This window comes from Strigops habroptila, chromosome 10 (genome assembly GCF_004027225.2).
Source record: "Strigops habroptila isolate Jane chromosome 10, bStrHab1.2.pri, whole genome shotgun sequence".
Classification (NCBI taxonomy): Eukaryota; Metazoa; Chordata; class Aves; order Psittaciformes; family Psittacidae; genus Strigops; species Strigops habroptila.
Genome location: NC_046359.1, coordinates 15403277 through 15422237, shown reverse-complemented (window position 1 = coordinate 15422237; position 18961 = coordinate 15403277). Strand labels below are relative to the sequence as shown.

Sequence of the window (18961 nt, the reverse complement as noted above, 5' to 3'; positions counted from 1 at the left end):
GAACCCTGTGATTCCATCCCACTGAACACCACCTTTTGTCTACATTTGCAGAGGGGTCTTGTTTTTTATGTTCTTATTCCTCAGCTGACTGAATGAGGGCTGTCAAAGCCTAACTGGCTTTCAAGCCATATAAATGACGAACTAGAATGTCTTTCTGTTATTGTTTTAAAAGGCTCCTGCCTCAGACCCATTCAGTGTTCCCCATACTAGTGTAGGTGGATTCTTTGTCCTCACCTGAAGGGGAAAGACATGAAAAATGATTTGGCATTTAACAAAAATTAGGGACTTCGTGCTTAAAGAAAGACAATTTCCTATTGATAACAGACTTCTTTGAGGACCTTTGCCTCCTATCCCAGTGCTTCTATTAGCATGCCCTGTTAGAGGTCTCAATCGTTAACTCCTAACCTAAAACTGCAAATGACTTTACATATGTTCTTTCTCCTTTCAGCACTTGGGCTCTGAATAGTCAGCTTTCTAGGCAATGGGAAGAAAGAGTGGTCTCTTCTCAATTGCTGTAGATGCTTTCTACCCATGTTGGGACAAACTATTAAGTACTAATTAAATACAAAGTTCAAGATGAAAGAAAATTAAAACTGCACATCTATTAAAAGAAATAATTCTTCTGTAATTTAAATAGAGCTCCTCAATAGAGCTCAGGAACATATAATAAAGACCATTTATGGGTAGGTGTAATTGGATGCAGTTGCCTTAGGAACAGATGTTCAGCATATAAAGTAGGAAGCCTGCTTAAATTAAGATTTAAGCCTGGTGGGTGAAACCTGGCTTGACTGAAGTTACTCAAAAAAGTGCCACAGGCTTGGTTGGAGTCAGGGGTTCATCTCAACGCCTCTTCTAATTCTCTCATATTTTCAACATTATTATGACTGCCGAGCTGAATAATACATTACTTTGAGCGAGAAGTGCTCTACTGGAGGTGCACTTCCCTGCTTCCCTTGCGCAATAAGGTCATCAAGAAATGAAAAGTACTTAGGGAGTCATAAGAGAGTCTAGGTTTACACTCGAGAGATTCTGATATCATTCCCACTTCCAACGTATTTTTGTTACATAGAAGAGATATTGTGCTTTTGGAGAAGTGTTATTTTAGGATGTAAAAGAATTTGACATGCAGAAAGAAAACACTGTCTGGTATATGAGTGTCATTTTAAAGTAATATGAATAGCAAAGATTCCTATAAAGGTGTGAGGCAAAAATCTTTTCATTTTCTGAGTTTTCTAGAAATACAGAATGACTAATATTGTTTGCCAGAATGATCTCCAGTGAGATTCAACTTCTACTGTGGACGTGCCAGAAACAAAAGATCCAAAATATTGCTCCCAGTACAAGATTCAAGACATGGGTTTTGTCCATACATCTCTCTACAAAGAATATACGTGTTCTGCTTCTATGATTCACTGCCCATCTTTATTTCCATTTGGAGAAATATTATAGAACACAAAAGTACTCACCCTGTATGAAGTCAGAACACATATACAGCCCTCCACCTCTTGAAGTAACTATTTGCAAAAGATAAAGAATTTCCTGCATATATTGAACTACACATTACTAAGGTGTAAAGTTTGAAATAGCAAAAGATAATGTATTTTCTTTCTGTCTTTGAAACAAGAGAAGCAAGAAAAGAAGTTGTTTAATAAATAAGTTGTTTATTAAATAATATTTCCCAGAGACTGGGAAGTAATTTTATGAGCAGGAACCAGAGGTCAAATTCTACCCTGCACTGTCTTACAAGCCAACTGTGGGAATGCGGTGATTTAAGATGTGATTTAAGATGTCTTTGTGCACTCTCCATGTATTCTCCCAGGGTAACTTGACAAGCTGGAGAAACCACCAAGGAGTCAGATAGCCTCCTGAAATCCAGGAAGCAATGCATACAGTAGCTCTATTCCTCCATTTTAATCTTCTTTTTCATTCCAACTCCTAGATTTTCCCAGATTGAAAAAGAGAATCTTTTGAAAAAGAGGTATAAACCCTGCATAGGGGGAGAAGGTTCACATGGCTGGATGCAGGAGTCTCACAATATAATTAAATGTCCCACGATACTAATTAAATGTGGGCTTACACTCATTCTCAAAACCCACCTTCACTCCCATGACTATAGAGACACCTTAAACTGTTTCTGAACTCCTGAATGCACCATAATTCACCTTGTCTGGGCATAATCTCTGGCTTGAATGAAACCCGAGTTCCTAAATTACAATGTATGTAAATTTGCAATGTATGTAAGAAGTAGCTGAAATAGAAGTCCTGAAAAACAGAAGCCTGTAGTCACCACACATGTATAAAGTGTCGGGAAGCCAAATCTGCAGAAAAAAAAAACCAAACCAAAACAAACCTTTTCTGACCTTTACTCACTCCTCTTGCTCAACCTGAAAGTGATCCGAACTCCTGACTTTGATTACAGACATTTTTCCATGGCTCTACTGACTTTCAGGGGTTTATTTGTTGCCTGCCTTTTTCTACTTTTACATTATTTTGTAATTTCTTCTATTTAACTAGCCTCTGAAAATCAACCCTAAACATATTTTTGAATTATAAATTTTTGTTTCTGAAAGGAAGAAAAGTCCACAACTGAGAAGTTACCAGGCCAGTGGTACACTGTAAAGCTAAATGCTATACAACAAAATATAATTTCAGCAAAAATAAAAGGAACAATATGTTTTCTATTACTAATTTCTGTTATATGGAAAGTGCTACCCAAAACCATAAGCAGTAGCTAATGTCTAAACTGGAAAATTAAACACCATTACCATAAGAATATTACCATATTAGTTTGCCCAAACAAATACTAGTACAGATGGCTTCATATTTTAGTAAATTAGTCTCAAAGCTTTCAAAAGACACTGCATAAGGTGAGCACAAGAGCCAACAGAATCATAAAGCCATGAAGATGTATTTCCTGTTTCATGGTGTAAACACTGCATGGTTGATGTTAATCCTGACACTGAGTATTTCAGCTAGAGCAAAAATTGGCAAGCAGATAATCCCTACAGAACACCCAATAAACCACATTGTCTGGATACAAGTTACTGTTTGAAAAAGTCAACTCCAGGCTTTCAGGACATGACCATGAGGAAAACATCATCACCCACACGGAAGCACACCATCTCTGAAGAGGCAGATTCTTGGTTCACTTCCCATCTCAGCACAAGCCTGTGCTCTGTTCATACAACTGCGTGGATCTGGCAAAGCCAAAGCAAGATCAAGATACTCTGGATGAGGTAGAGCCCTTAGACTGCCACAGGGCTCACAAACAGCACAGCTACTAGTTTAAGAGTCAAATGACTTGGCATACTCTAGCATACATGGGACAGTGTACAAGCTCCACTTTCATGCTAGTTTGGTACCTTAGCTGGTGTGAAGAAGAGCTAGTGAGGAAAAGTATCCAATCTGTGCTATTTCCAATATAAATGTAAAGGAAAAAAAGATAAAACTCTTTGGGTTGTCACTATCAGATTAGCTTTCCCATCTATCATTTATATCGCAGTGGGACTAGCAGAACTTTGCACCACTCTTCAAAACTGAAAATATGGTTGCTCTCTTTGGACACATAAGGCCCATTTTCACAAACTATTGCATGGGGACCAGTTACGGCAAAGCAAAAAGAGTATTTAAGCGCAAGATCAAGGCCTTATTATTTCACTAGCAGCCAGTTACAGGCTCTTGTCCTGGAGAAACTCAAAGATTCAAATTTCCTTGCCTCGTATGACTGGCTTGCTGAGTTAATATATCCTGTTGGCTAAGTGATGTCATCCTTATTTTTCTAAATGGGAGGCCACCTAAATTCTTACACTAGTGAAATAGCTTTTCTCAGGAAAATTAAAAAAAGCCCAGTTCTTACATTTGCCGGGTACACTCATGAAAACAAAAAGACAGGAAGCAAAATAAGGCCTATTTGGTACAAAAATGAACATCACAAGGCCCTCAAGTTCAGGAGAAAAATAGAGGTGTGTGAAACCACTTAGATGCACTTTTTTTATAAGGGGAGCTGGCTGAGTGCAGCACAAGCTTGACAAAGTTTAAAGAAAATTAAACCAAGGAACACCACCCCCACATGCCTCCTATCTATGTCATGCTTCAAGGAGTGGTTCATAAACACTTCTCTGTGGCCTTCCGTCAATCACAGCATCTTTTTTCTTCCACAGATGTGCTGAGGAATGAAATAATGTGCTAAGTGAAGATAATAAGGTAATCAAAAATACTCAGGGAAGCAGGTTCCACAAGAAGATATATGGCATGAAGGTTCTCACCAACAAGGAGGGCTTGATGGGGAACGTGGAGACCAGTGACAAGTGGAACAAGTACCAAGTTCCTGAGGGGTCATTATTGGCACCAGCACTGTTTAACATCTTTGTCAGCCACACAGTCATGGACAGTGGGATTGACGGCACCCTCAGCAAGTTTGCTAATGACACTAAACTACGTGGTTTGGTTGATACACTGGAGGGAAGGGGTGTCATCCAGAGGAATCTTGACATGCTTGAGAGGTGGGCCAATGCCAACCTCATGAAGTTCAACAATGCGAAGTACATGGTCCTGCACCTGGGTTGGGGCAATCCCAGGCACAGCTACAGGTTGTGTGAAGAATGGGTAGAGAGCAGCCCTGCAGAGAAGGAGTTGGGAGAGTTGGTTTGACAAGAAGCTCAACATGAGCCGGCAGTGTGCGCTCGCAGCCCAGAAAGCCAACCGTATCCTGGGCTGCATCAAAAGAAGCGTGACCAGCAGGTCAAAGGAGGTGATTCTCCACCTCTACTGCACTCATGAGACCCCTGGAGAACCGCATCCAGCTCTGGGGCCCCCAGTATAAGAGGGATATGGACCTGTTGGAGTGTGTCCAGAGTAGGGCCACAAAGATGATCAGAGGACTGAAGCACCTCTCCTATAAAGACAGGCTGAGAGAACTGGGCTTGTTTAGCCTGCAGAAGAGAAGACTCAGGGGAGACCTTACAGCAGCCTTCCTGTACTGTGTAGTACTTCCAGTGTAGAGGCCCTACAAGAAAGCTAGAAAGGAACTTTTTATAAGGGCATGTAGGGATAGAAAAGGGGGAATGGTTTTAAACTAAAGAGAGCAGATTTAGATATCAGGAAAAGTTCTTTACTGTGAGGGTGGTGAGGCACTGGAACAGGTTGCCCAGAGAAGCTGCGGATGCCCCATCCCTGGAAGTGTTCAAGGCCAAGTTGGATGGGGCTTTGAGCAACCTGGTCTAGTGGAAGGTGTCCCTGCACACAGCAGGGGTGCTGGAACTAGATGATATTTAAGGTCCCTTCCAAACCTAACCATTTTATGATTCTATGACTAGCTATTCCCTAGGTAGAAACCATGATCTGCAGATAAATTTATTTCTTGAAACATAAATGCTTATTGTATTACTGTTCTCAAAGTAGTCATAATTCACTAGCAATAGTGGAAAGTCTGTGGCTTCAGCTTCCATTAGAAAGAAAGCAGCAGAACTACAACCTCAGTTGCTCCAGAGAAGGCCATTTTGGCAAAGAGCTAAAGTTGTCTGTATGTAACTTTTCCAACCCTCTCTTTATCTAGAGGCTTATTTGACCTCAAGTAAATGGCATCAATTATCAGCAGCTTCTGATTTGCACCAGGAACATGAAACACAAACACCTTATTACATTAAAGAGAAATTAGGGAACAAAACATCACTTTGAAGACAGCCCTGATATGAACCGGAACCTGATTAAATTAATTATTAGGCAAATGAGCTTTGCTGGTGATGCACTAAGCAATTTCAAGAGGGACAAACATCTGGGACCACGAGTCTTTGTCCTTTTGTGGCTGTGTGTTTCAGTAACACTCCAGTTACACAACGGCATCTGATATTACCGTAGACAAGCACAGACTTTGCAGTCAGATTCCAATGCCATTATCTTATGCAACTAATTGCTCTTATTAAACAAATCATTGATTTAAGTTGCAAATATACGCCACACAGTACACTCCAGAACTATTACAGACATGCACTCTGACAAAGGGCCTCCAATAAAGATAGTTCCAAAAATAAGCATTTGTTCATAATTCTTGATGATAGTCTCCAAATTCTTCTTTAGCAAATTAGCTTACTTCCTCATTATTCCATATCAATACAGAGTAATCTGTGGTTTTAGCCACAATCCATTCTTATGGATTCAACGCATTGATTAGTGAACACATTCACATCTCTATTTAAAAAAAAAAAAAAATACAGTTCACCAGTGAAAGGAGCCTCAAATGCTGGGTAACACTCTCCTTCAAAACTGTTAATATAGGCCCTGACTTTACAAGGTCATACAACTAACTTTAGTAGTAGGTTTTTACTATGGAGACTTCGGTGGTATATTCTCCCAAAATAACAACATTCAATGATGAAGTTTGTGAAAGGTATAAAATGAATGCTGGAAGCCAACAAACCCCTAATTGCTGTCCCACGGACTGTTTTGCATAAATGGTGTACAGTAGATGAAAGCTGCACTGAAAAAAAAAAAGTTGAAAGCAACCAATTAATTCGTTTAAACAGGAAGCAAACGAAAAAAAAAAAGCAGGACTATTTCTAGGTGGATATTTTCAGTTTCTTCGCTGTGAAAACTAGATACAAACTATAAAATACTTCGCCAGCTGCCTAGTTAAAAGTGGTGGTTACTTAAGCCTACACAGTTAATTTGTTTAGTAAACAGGTTACTAAATGTTCACTAAACATTTATCATTTACTAAATATTTACTAAACGATTCAAAATGTTTAGTAAACCAGTTTAAATTACAATTTGCTTGGCTTCCCAGCAAGCAATTTAAAACTTAAAATTTGTTATTAATGAAGCTCTGTGTTGTAACAGGAACCAGATTTCTGCTTAGCATTGTCCAAAAAATACTTTTCTTTCTACCTGTCAAAAGCCAAAGAACTCTAATGTCTCTTCTCCATTGGAATTGTCTTGAAAAAGAAACTTCTGAAAGGCTGGCTATATTTCAATCTCCCTATTTCTTTAAATATTTATGAGGTATCTTTGCAGCTGACTAGTATTCCAAACCTCCTCTGCATTGTCTCCCATGGCCAGGTTGGGCTACTCCATACTCATTCTCAGTTGGAAGACCAGTCAAAGATTTCAAGCCCACAGGGGCCAATGGGTTCCCTTTCTAAAGAGAAACATCTCCTGTAATATTCTGGGACATCCACTGCAGATTTATGATTAGGTCTCTGAAATATTTTAAGAGACTGTTTCTGTTACAATGAGTATACAGGGAAATGGCTTTTCAAGCTTTTGTGAGCTGTCCTGTGGATATAAATCAGTAGTGTCCCTGGTTTGTGTACAACCGCATGTAAGTTTATGTTGCAGCAGACAACTATAGCTGACATGTGAAACAATAATGCTACGGAACTTTTAATTCTGCTATGCAATTCATTACCATTGCTTTATTTCACCTGTAGGAGTTACCATGTTTTCTTAGCTTTTCTTGCTAGCATAACAATTAGTTATGTTAGTATTGGCAATGAAGAGCATGAAAAAAAATAAAAATTAATCAGGCCTTCAGGCACCATAAGCCTAGCTGGGGGAAAAAAAAAAAAAAAAAAGGAAAGAAAAAAAAAAGAAAATAAGAAATAAAGCACATATTTTCACTTGTCTTCTAAGTTTTGGGGGGTAAGGGGAGAGGATAGGGGGTGTGACCTGTAGATTGACCCTGGGCAGCTATGTGAGTTTCTCTGCCAGAATAAGACATCTAGAGGTTATTCCGTGTGTTCACCTGAAAAGCAAGATTCTCACTTTGCAAGATAATCATTTGACCACAGGAACAGCAACATGAACACCACCAAGTCTTGCATTAGTTGTAAGAGCATTACATTCAGTATTTATGTATGGGAAAGCAAGTAATCCATTTTAAATTAATTGCTTACAGCTGGCCTGAAAATGGTTTTCCGCAGGGAAACCAATACGCTTCAGTTTCTGGCTTTGAACTTCTGAAGATTCCTGTATATCACCTCAAAAAAATATGTTAAATTTTTGCTCGGATGAAAATATGCAAATTTGCACCAATTTCAAGCATTAATAATTTTACCCTGATTCATATCCCCACTGGATTTGCCTTTAGTCAGTGTGAAAGTTACAGCATTCAATGTCACATTAAAAGCAGATCACAAGAAAGAACATCGAGGATCAGCTGGAAGCACTTGTCTTTAGCTGTATAACTGGTGCTCCAACATTTACAAGGGTACAATGCTCATACTTTTAATTAGCTAAAACCAACACTGAACTACTACCTTGAAAGACTATCAAAGTTCAGTCACTGGGGCATTTTCATACTCAGACAATTATGCTTTCTGAGCAATGCTCAGGGTATTTGTAAGCCAGTGTGTTCCAATATATTACTCGTAGTGGTGATGGCACTTAAATTCCATGTCCAGGTCAAGACCTACTATGCGACATGCTGGATTGTACTACATTGAAATTCTGGACATTACAACTCTATGGTTTATTTTATTAATGTTGAAATAACTACGAGGACACAGTAAAAATAGGAAGATAACATTTAAAGTAGCAGGGAGGAGAAAAGCCAGTGAACTTTAGTTACTGGATGCAATCTTTCCTTTTCACCTGAGCAACAGTATGCCACTTAAAAGTCATCACTGGAACAACCTGGAATTATTCATAAGGTCAAAGTCTCATAGAAATGCATGCTCACAAGCCACGCACCACAAACTGTGGTCAATTCCTACGAAATAGAATTGAGAGGATCTAAAAGTACTTTTTCTGCAGGTTACAGAATAACATCTGTAAGCACACAAAGAAAGTAAGTGAATAAAAGTGGGAGGCCAGGTGGTCTCTTGGACATCTAAAAGGAGGGAGGGACCCCATGTAATCCTGATTTATCCATAACAAGTCTGTATTTAGGAACACATGCTAAAGGTATTTCAAAGTCCCTGTTTAGAAGAAAAATTCTATTCTTAAACAAGGAGTAGAAGCAGGTGATCTGTAGGAAGAGGCAAAGATTGTAAAAAAGGGATAGTTGTCTCAAGCCCACATGAATGTCTTTAAAATACTAATCACATAATGACAGAGTGTGATATTGAATCACCACAAAACAGACCTAGTTAATGTAGAGAAAAATTAATGTTTAGCAAAGGTGCTAGCTGTGCACACTTCATGTGGAAACAAGGGCCCTATCACTTGCTACAATAATTAAAATAGACAAGTCTTCCGTACTGCTCAGCAAGACGATTCAAGAGTTTAGTGACACCTGTATTTCTCAAGTACAGTAAAGCTCCTAGGGACTACACTTCTAAAAATATCTAGCAACCTAATTCCTTCTGATAACTGCGTGAAGTGGAAACTTAAAATATGTCTGTTCACCTCCAAACTTGCTATTAAACTGAAGTCATAAGCTTTTAGAGGTGGAAATCATGATAATTTACTTAACCTTCATGGAAGAGAACAGCACTGCTAATACAGCCTTAATAATGGTTTCATCTCCATGCAAAACAAAAGGCTGTCACTGGGATCTACAGATTTTGCGGTGTTTCATTTTTGGGGGTTTTTTGGGTTTTTTTGATTTGTTTTTCTTTAATTAAACTCTTTAATCCCTTTGTGTTAATTTAAAAAATTTTAAAAGTCAGTACCTCTTGTTGACAACTAGGATTTCACAAACATTAAGCTTTGTTATTAACATAGCTGCATCAGAGTATGACTCTACAATCCGACCTCATCTTACATGTGTTTCTTCTCCTCTGCCCTTTGCATTTGAGAAATCAAATCAGATGCTGCAGAATAGTCCCCATGGGACAAATACGAATATTGGATTTAGACTGGAGAGCAGTTATTCACATAATTAGTTACCCTGAAATCAATAGTTAGAATTTCAGAAAAATAAGAACTGCCAGATTGGATCAGGCCTAAACACAATCCTATCCCTCTTTCTGAAGGTAGGCAGATACTACAGAGGGAAGCACAACAAATCCTCAAGAAGCAGCCCCCTCCCAGCCCTAATTCTGAATAATCAAGCTTTGAATTCTGAATAATTTTCTGAATAATTCTGAATTCTGAATATTCTCTCCAATATGTTTCAATTTATTACAGTCACTGCTATCAATTACAAGCCCTTGAATTCCCAATCCCAAGAACAAATTGCATTGTTTTCTTAAAAACCGTTTCTTTTTCCCATCAGTTTTTTAATTGGTGGCTTTTCACCTTCACTGACTGTCCACCTGTTTTTCTCTTGTAACACGATAAGAAGGAAAACTCTCTATCTGCCTGAGCAATATGTGCCCAGTACCTTCCATACTTTTGTTTCAACCTTTTTAAGGTAAACAGCCAAACTCTTGAGATTCTTTACAGAATGCCTGTACTCTTTCTCCTTACTCATCTCAGAGCCTTCTGTAATCTTTTTTGAGAGATAACCAATATTACACAGTATTTCACTAGGCTGTACCACTAAATTCTCTGAAAGCATCATAACACAGGCAGTACATTATATTATTCCAGTTCCTAAAATCTAGTTTGCAAGTGCAGTCAAACAGCAGAGGTCTTCCCTGAGCTGTGTACAGTCACAAACTATTCCCTCTTAGCAGCTGATGTGATCATGTGAAATTCTGCAGGTAGTTTTAACATTTTCAGGAAACGTGAGGCTTTTATTTGTAATAATTGAATGTCATCTGTTGACATCTGGCCTATTCACCTGGCTGGGTCAGGTCTCCCTTGAGTAATGATAAGTCCTTTCTCATTCTGTCCAATCCACATCAGTTTATGTCTTCAGCAAATTTTCACTTCTTCCTCCTCTCTTTCCATCTAATTTATAAATATATTAAATACTGGACTTGGTACATAACCTTGAGGTATCCCAGTATGTTTTAAACAGTCAAGTTTTTAGCACAACAAAAATAGTCTCCAAGCAAGTTTTGGGGGTCATGGGTCAACACTATCCCTGATTCTCTCTGCTAGTTTCCCTCGTGGAGTTTTGTTAAAAAAAAAAAACTCGCAAAATGTCCTGAATGTCTCAAACAACTTTACACATACATACATACATAGATACATATACGATAATTATCTATACAAACAGTCCTACATAAAGTATGAGAGAATTACACTTCAATGTGAAAAAAACCCCCAACAAACCAACACAACAGATCTTGCCCTACAAGTGATTTAGGTACAATAAAAAGAATGTCACTGAGAGAGACCAACTCTAGATCAGACTAGATTACAGACTTATTTTCCAGAAAGCAGGTCCATTGTAAATGTACTCCATAATTATACTCATAGTGCCAACAGCACCTAAATGTGTACAAGCATGCAGAAGTAAGATGACAAAACATACCCAGGATGCAATCTAAAACTTTATAAAAATTGTTTATTCACAACTTCTTAGGCCAATTTCTAACTGGAAAGTCACACAGAAAGTCCATATCCCAAAACTGGGCTTAAGCCCAGCTCGAAGGAGTATTCAAAGGGGTTTCAAAGTAGAGTTGACTTCCCACTTTTCCATGAATCTACCCCATTTACATGCATTCAATCAGCTATTCAGCTGATGCAGACCAACACATCTCTGCTTCAGCCATGCCTTATTATCCCAGCTAGGGAGATGGGGTCTTTTCTTCTGTGTGTTCTTTCTCATTCCTAGCAAGTCAGATTTTAAATTGGCAATGACTTCACATAACCTATTATTTTTAGACATACATTTATGAAACTCAGACACTTTGTATATTTATCCCCCACCATTACAACTCAAGTATGTAATTTCGTTGTTCAGAACGAGCTATGAGAGAAAAATACAACTAGAATAGCAGGCTTAAGCTTGCAATTAACTTTTTCAGACAGTTATAAATTTCGAACAAATAGGATATAATTGAGGAGCCAGCATGACCTTTATTATTTCAGGAAGTTCAGCCATAGCAGCTCAGTGTGACTTCAGCTGGACTATTAGTCACGCTGTCAGACAGAAACACTAAAATCCAACTCAGCCTGGCATCCAGCATATGAACTGATCCTGAAAACTGACCTGAATAAGCATTACTTTCAAGAACGGTCCCATTCTAGGCAATGGAATTGCTTTTAGAGAAATCCCATATTCCCTGTGAGTAAAGTAACAAATAACAGATATTTCTGCCATAAACTGCAGTCAAAAAAGAAAAAATAAAAAGGCTCTTACAGAAGAAGTATTAGAATATTTACTAGTAAAGTCCTATTATCAGGCAACCAGGAGTGGCTCCTCGCCACAGAAAAAATGAACTAGTACTGTGTACCATGCTTTCTTGTAGTATTTTCTTCCCTTATAAGCACACTGACAAAAAGATAATCCAAGAGTAAGTATTTCAGAACGCTTACACTTACTACTTACGAAAGAACATCGTAAAAACAATCACTTTATCAGAGCCAGTCTTCCTTGTAAAGCAATGATTTCTGTTACAGCACAATCCTTTTTACAGCAAAACCCCCTGTGATGTTACAAACAACATTAAGACAACCAAAATATTTTTATTACTTCAGTTAGTTGGTAAATTACACTTAGAACTTGTAAATTCATGCAGTTGCCATCATCGTGATGAACGATGGACAAGAAATAGGGCGTTACACACAAATATACTAGTTGATATATTACAGCCACTCAAGGTATCACTTCCTTTGTAAATCATGTGGAGGAATACAGCTCCACTGTCTCTCTTCATACTGATATCATAGCAAGTTTCTTTCTCAAGTGCAAGCATAGGGAAGAAGCAGTTCCACTTGACATAAGAAAAGATATAATATTCAGATCAAGTGCTGTGAAAATCTGACAGACCGCTAAACCAACAGAAAGATGCCTCTGAATGCACTACCTGTGAAAACAGTGTGTGCATGAAAGTGCTAGGGCTTTTACACAGCTGTCCACAAACACTCTAATCAGCACCACTAAGTGTGTCTGCCAACACTAAGACAAATATTTGACCTATTTTCTTAGCAGAATTTAGCTGTTGTGATTCTTAACACTCTACTCCTGTAAGCCAGCAACTGCCTAACGACTAACGCAGCACGGACACGGAATTCTTCGCAGAGTGAGACCACTTCCACGGGGCGAGTTTCTCCCAGAGGTAAAGCGATCAGGCCCTCGAACCCGCACTCATCAGCCGGCTCCGGGCCGGGGTGACCCCGCGCAAAGCCCCAGTGCTCGTTCCGCTCCTCGCAGCCCCCCCCCACCGCCCGGCCGTGCCGAGGACTCACGTTTGTAGCTGGCGGCCCAGGGCTGGTAGCCGTAATAGCCTGTGATGCGGAGGATCCGCTCCTCGATGGAGGTGAGCCCCACGGACGCGCTGGTGAGGTCCTCCACGGAGCGGGACCACTTCAAGTCCTCTTTGATGCCTCGTCCACCACCAGGTACTTCAGCCTGCCGCAGCTGCGGGCTAATGTCGGACAGCCGCCGGGGGCTGACATCGGGGGAGCGCCGCATGCCGCTGCGGGCCGGGAGAGGGGCGTCAGCGGGGGAACGGGGAACCGCAGCTGCCAGCGCCGCCGCCCTGCCCCCGGCCCGAGGGCGAAGTTAGCGGCGGGACCTCCGCCAGCAGGTGAAGCGGACCGGCGGCAGCGGCACCGGCAACTTTCCTTGCCGCCCTCCGCCGGAGCGAACCCCGGGAGCGGGCGGGCGGCCGCCGCCGGCTAAGGTGGGGTGGGGTGAGGTGAGCTGGGGTGGGGGTGTCCCCGTCCCCGCCCCGCCCGCCCGGCCCCGCAGCGGTACTCACAGGGTGGCGGCTTTGCCCCGCGCGGAGCCGTTGGGGAACTCCCGGATCCCCATGGGGAGCAGCAGCGATGGCTGGGGGGCGCCCAGACTTCACGGTGGGGCGAGCCGGCGGCGCTCACCGGCCGGGGAAGAGGTGGAAAGGAAGGAAGAAGAGGAGAGAGCAGGGAGGCAGTAGTCCCCCGCTGCAGAAGGTGCCCGGGCTGGCAGCTGGCTCCCAGCGGGAGAGGCAAGCAGGGCAGGGAGCCGGGCGGACCGCCACTGCCGCTTCCGAGGCGCTGCCGCCTGCGAAGCGCCGGCGACGGGGGCCGGCCGGGCGCGCTTCCGCGCCCCCCACCCCGCGCGTTGCCGTCGGTCGCCAATAGGGGGAGCCCCCGCGGCCCCGCCGCCGCCGGCCGCCCGTAGCGCTCGCCCCCTGGCGGGCGGCCCGTAAGCCGGGGCGGGGGCAGGCCTCGGCTCCTCTGGCGAGCCCGCCTGCTCCCTGCTCGGGCGAGGGGCGGCCGTTCCCGCTCCTGTGCTGGTCTCGGGCCGCCGGTGGGGCGGCCTCCGCTTGGGTGCTCGGAGCGCGGCCGTCCGGAGCAGCGCGGCTCTGGCGATGGGTGCCTCGTTCGTGGGCGGCGTCCCTCTGAAGGAGCGATGGAACAGGTCTGCAGGCACCTGACCTTACATCAAGCAACGTTTTTGAACTATTTGTTTTCAAGCACACCACCTAACTTAAGTGGAAAAGATGCAGCTCAGCAATAAATAAATGTGGAAGCATAGATGTGTACCTTGTACAAACACCCACATTCACAAACAAACATTTAAAATCTGACAGACTAGATGAAATTCAATAACCTGTAAGTAGTGTTAGTTGAAGTTAAAGAAATTTTTGTGTACATGTATGTGTCTCAGGGAAAAAGATGATGAAGTTCAAGGAGAAAGAACTGTTCCCTTTCCGCACTTCAGCACTGCACAAGCTCAGTTTACCTGGAACATTACATTCAACACCAAGGTATTGAATGTGCAAGCAAGCTGGGATCAGTTAAACGCAACCTTTCACTACCACTGAAGGTAATGTTACAGGATCAATGCACCCTTAACAGAAAGTAAAAAATCTCCAGCAGATGAAAAGCCAAACAAATTACCATCTTAAACACACATATACTATATAACACACTAAATCTATTTCTTTCCTATGCACCCTTTAATTTGAGCCTGTGAAAGTGAAAATGTTTGTGGCTGAGGAGGTCAGTTCCAAAGTGTAGTACAGGTGGACAGCAAGTGGACCAAGCAGAGAGCAACTGGCAGGCCTTTGATGCGGCCAACCAGCAAAGTGACAGAGGTCCTTGTGGGGTACACAAACCAACGCAGGAGGATGATTTAGGTTAAGATGAGAGGATGAAAACACAATGCTCACTATATCTATGAATACTGATTATTGGCTTAAGTCTCTTAGGGCATTCAGGGCAGGAGGAGAGATAACAACAGGCATGAATGGGATTAAACTTTTTCAGTCAGACCTCTGAAGTCCAGCATCATTCCATATGCAGAGCCCATGCTCTCTTTGGCTTTAAGTGATGGACAAGGATAAGATTACATCTGAGAATTGCCTGTAATATTGCATGTACCTATCTAGTGTCAAATTCCTCCATTATATACAGGTAAATATTTTCAAAGAGTACTAAACCCAACATAATATAGGTCCAGAAATGTAAGTCTGTTCTCCATACAGGATTAATTCACATTGGCATGAGAAAACAGTATAAAGTTCTGAGTCCCAGTGCAAGCAAAGGTTCCCACAACCAAGCAAGCAGCATTGTTTACCAGCTGAGTAGTGACACCTGCTGAGCGCTCACTTACCTCTGGGCATGGGCTGGTGCAGACTAGAAAATTTGCCTCCATCACTGATGTATTTAGCTGCCTATATTACACACATCTCCACTTTAATATACCACAACCATCTCATTCCTCTGTCCAATAGAGATTGTTTTCCTCCTGTTTTATTCTTTCCCAGCTGCTGTCGTTTCAAGGTATAAATGAAATGATGGATGGGTGTTAATACTTTCTCCTGTCGTACAGGCAAGTGACATGGGACAGTTTTTGTGGCAGTGCTGATGAGTTTGATGTGAGCACGCATCTTTGTGAGAGAGAAAAAAAATGCAAGGGGGTGAAAATTTTAAAGTTCACTGAAACATTTAATTAGGATGACATTTCAAAAGTGTAAGAAGAGGCAACATCAACGTACCTAGGATCTTGTAAAACCTTGCTGTAAGTGATGTTTCTTTTTAAAAACTAGTAGCTACTGGAGAAATGCAAGCAAAGATTTGTGTATATATATTATTTTAGTTATGTTTAAGCATTGTAGCCAAAACTGAGACATTACAATATGGCGTCAGACATTAAAAAATGTAGTGTGGGTTCTCATATTATTTGGAATTTGTAGATTTATGGAGGTGCTTAAGATTTTTAATAGGAGAGAAAATATTGTAATATACTAGCAATGCTACCAAGAAAAAAGTTCAAAATAAACATTTGGTAAGCAGTACATACTTATTAAAGGAATTGTGGACAAAATGGAGGAGGATTTGGCTCAGAGTTTAGGTTTGAGCCATGTAGCATGATTCGCAACACCAAGCTGGAGCCACTATAAGCAGCTTTTCTACCTCTTTACTAACCCATTGCTTTAATAAAACACCTACAACCATCCAAACACAGAACATTAAGAAACAGTAAGATCTTTTAAAATGGCAGGGTCCTGTAAGCAAGGGGAAAATCAGTACTGATTCCAGGGTGCGGTGTGACTTTATTCTGTCCTGTTAGATACACTTTTTAATTTTTTTCCAGACAACATGAAATTATACGCTTGACTGATAGCCAGCTCTGAAAAGCACAGCCATTAAGATATATTAATGTTATGTTGTCTACAATGTGATGCCATGTCAGAGGAAAATATAATTTAAATGGTATTTATTTTCACTTCCCACCAATAGTAGCTTGCCAAAAGTTTCTCAGGGATAGAATTTACAGTTATCAAAAATACTACTCATTTAATGAGAAAAGCAAGTGAATCTCAAGATAAGAATTTTATGTTTAAAGGAACAGTGACGGTAGAAAGGTTAAGGTAGCAAAAATAATTAGGCAACAAATAATCACAACCACAGAAACTACAGCATGAAGTTGATGTGTTCCCTTTTCTCCAGTTTGTAAAAGTCATCCCCAGGACTGAAGTCTTCACCAGAAACCCAATTCCTTCCTTAAGCAATACTCTTCCAGCTGCGTCTTCTGGAGCTGATCTATGTTCTTGCTGCTTAGTACTTTTATGCTTAGCCTGAAGGTGCATACCTTATCCATTTATCACATGTTCCTGCCCCAAGGGCTTTTGGATATTAGACAGAAATACAATATACATGATAAAATTTCTATATAATATATGGAAATGCTTGTATGGCAAAACTATTAATTTTCTCTATCTGGGGTCAAATTTGACAGCCACAGGCATATAGTGCTACTGTATGTCCACAGTGGCTTCAGCTCACAACCAGTGGGACTAATTGCAGTATGGTATTCAGACTGAAATAGGAGTGCAACTTTGAACATAATATCATATTCAAAACATTTTGAATCGGCAACAAAAAAAAAATATATAGATATATTGCTAGAAACTTTCTAGTCTATCCTGAGTAATCTTTGCTTGCATTTTTGCTTTAAAATATTTAGAACCACCTTTAAATGGTTTAAATAAACCAGAGAACCAAGAAAAAAAGCGATAGAGCAGGTAGAGATCATGGCCAAATACACCGACTGAATAGTAAGCAAAAATCACTATCACCTTCAACAAACTCACATTTCCTCTCAAGTAGAGGCAGGACTATGCTTGAGAGCAGTCAGATGAATTTAAGACAAGTTGCAGCATATTTTTCACTTGAGCTCCCACGTTGTTCTGAGACCCTTGCAATGCACAGGCAAAACCAAAGAAGCATCAGAATTTCCGACATGACTCCTTACTGAGAGCAACTGGAAAGCTCTGGAAATTACAATGTACCTGCCCTGCTGTAGTTGGGAAGGGACACCTGGAGTCAGCATCCCAGTTCTGGGGAGGTATGCAGCTTTATAGAAAGCTGATGTCAGTGTCCCAGTTCTGGGGAGGTATGCTGCTTTAAAGAAAGCTGATTTTAATCTGCTACTTTGAAGCAATTGGATATAAACTGTTCAGTTTCTTCTTTGCCAGGCAGTGGAAAATAGAAGTCCCTTATATTTGGATTTGAAGATAGGCCTGTTTTTTGTTTTGCTATCCATTGTTAAACGATAAGCTCAGAAAAAAAAATTCAGGACATCTTATCATGTCTTGGTGATGTATGAGCCCTGCCATTGCCTCTTTTCCCAGTTCAAATCAAAAAAATGAAATGCAAAGAGCAGAAAAATAGTAACATTACCTTCGTCCAGCAAGAGGCCCCGAAGGGACTGTAGGAGGTATCAATGGCAGAAAATACAGAACAGCAGACCTCTTCAATATCCCATATTTTTGAGAAGTACCAGAGGCTTGAATCTCAATCTGTGTTCTACATAGCTTTGGTATCCTTTCACTTTCTGACGTTCCAAGAAACTTGTGCCAGAAATAATGGGCTACAAAACAGAGGTTAAGGAAAGAGTAGGTACTGGTCTTGCAAGTTTTCTGTATTTTTTGTGTGTATCATTCCTAGTTTGTCCTTTTTGCATGAGTTTGGCTGAGAGGCAAGCCAAAGAACCACGGAATTAAGGAAGATGGGGAAGTCATAGTAACAGCTATCTACCCTGGCTAGCTCCTGAAAACCCGTGGTGGGAAGAAGGCAGGAAGGAAAGAAGAAGGAAGGAAGGAAGGAAAGAAGAAGGAATGAAGAAGGAAGGAAGAAGAAGGAATGAAGGAAGGAAAGAAGAAGGAAGGAAGGAAGGAAAGAAGAAGGAAGGAAGGAAAGAGGAAAGAAAGAAGGAAGGAAGGAAAGAAAGAAGAAGGAAGGAAGGAAAGAAAGAAGAAGGAAGGAAGGAAAGAAAGAAGAAGGAAGGAAGGAAAGAAAGAAGAAGGAAGGAAGGAAAGAAAGAAGAAGGAAGGAAGAGAAAGAAGAAGGAAGGAAGGAAAGAAAGAAGAAGGAAGGAAGGAAAAGAAAGAAGAAGGAAGGAAAGAAAGAAGAAGGAAGGAAAGAAAGAAAAAGGAAGGAAGAAAGAAGGAAGGAAAGAAAGGAAGGAAGGAAAGAAGGAAGGAAAGAAAGAAGAAGGAAGGAAGAAAGAAGAAGGAAGGAAGGAAGAAAGAAA

General features: G+C 41.0%; 1 protein-coding gene across 2 annotated transcripts in view; it reads right to left on the bottom strand.

The window, feature by feature from the left end:
- Nucleotides 1–18961, bottom strand: part of SLC35F3 (solute carrier family 35 member F3) — a 201928-nt gene that overhangs the window by 157092 nt on the left and 25875 nt on the right. Inside the window, exons 1-2 of one of the 2 annotated variants that reach the window (XM_030499628.1) lie at nucleotides 13698–13757; nucleotides 13183–13412 (exon numbers count right to left, since the gene is read on the bottom strand). The exons of the other annotated variant lie outside the window; for it this stretch is intronic. Coding sequence (XP_030355488.1) covers nucleotides 13183–13412; nucleotides 13698–13750 — 283 coding nt within the window. The 5' untranslated portion in view covers nucleotides 13751–13757. Of the gene's footprint in view, nucleotides 1–13182; nucleotides 13413–13697; nucleotides 13758–18961 lie in introns of those variants that run through there. 2 annotated transcript variants of the gene reach the window in all.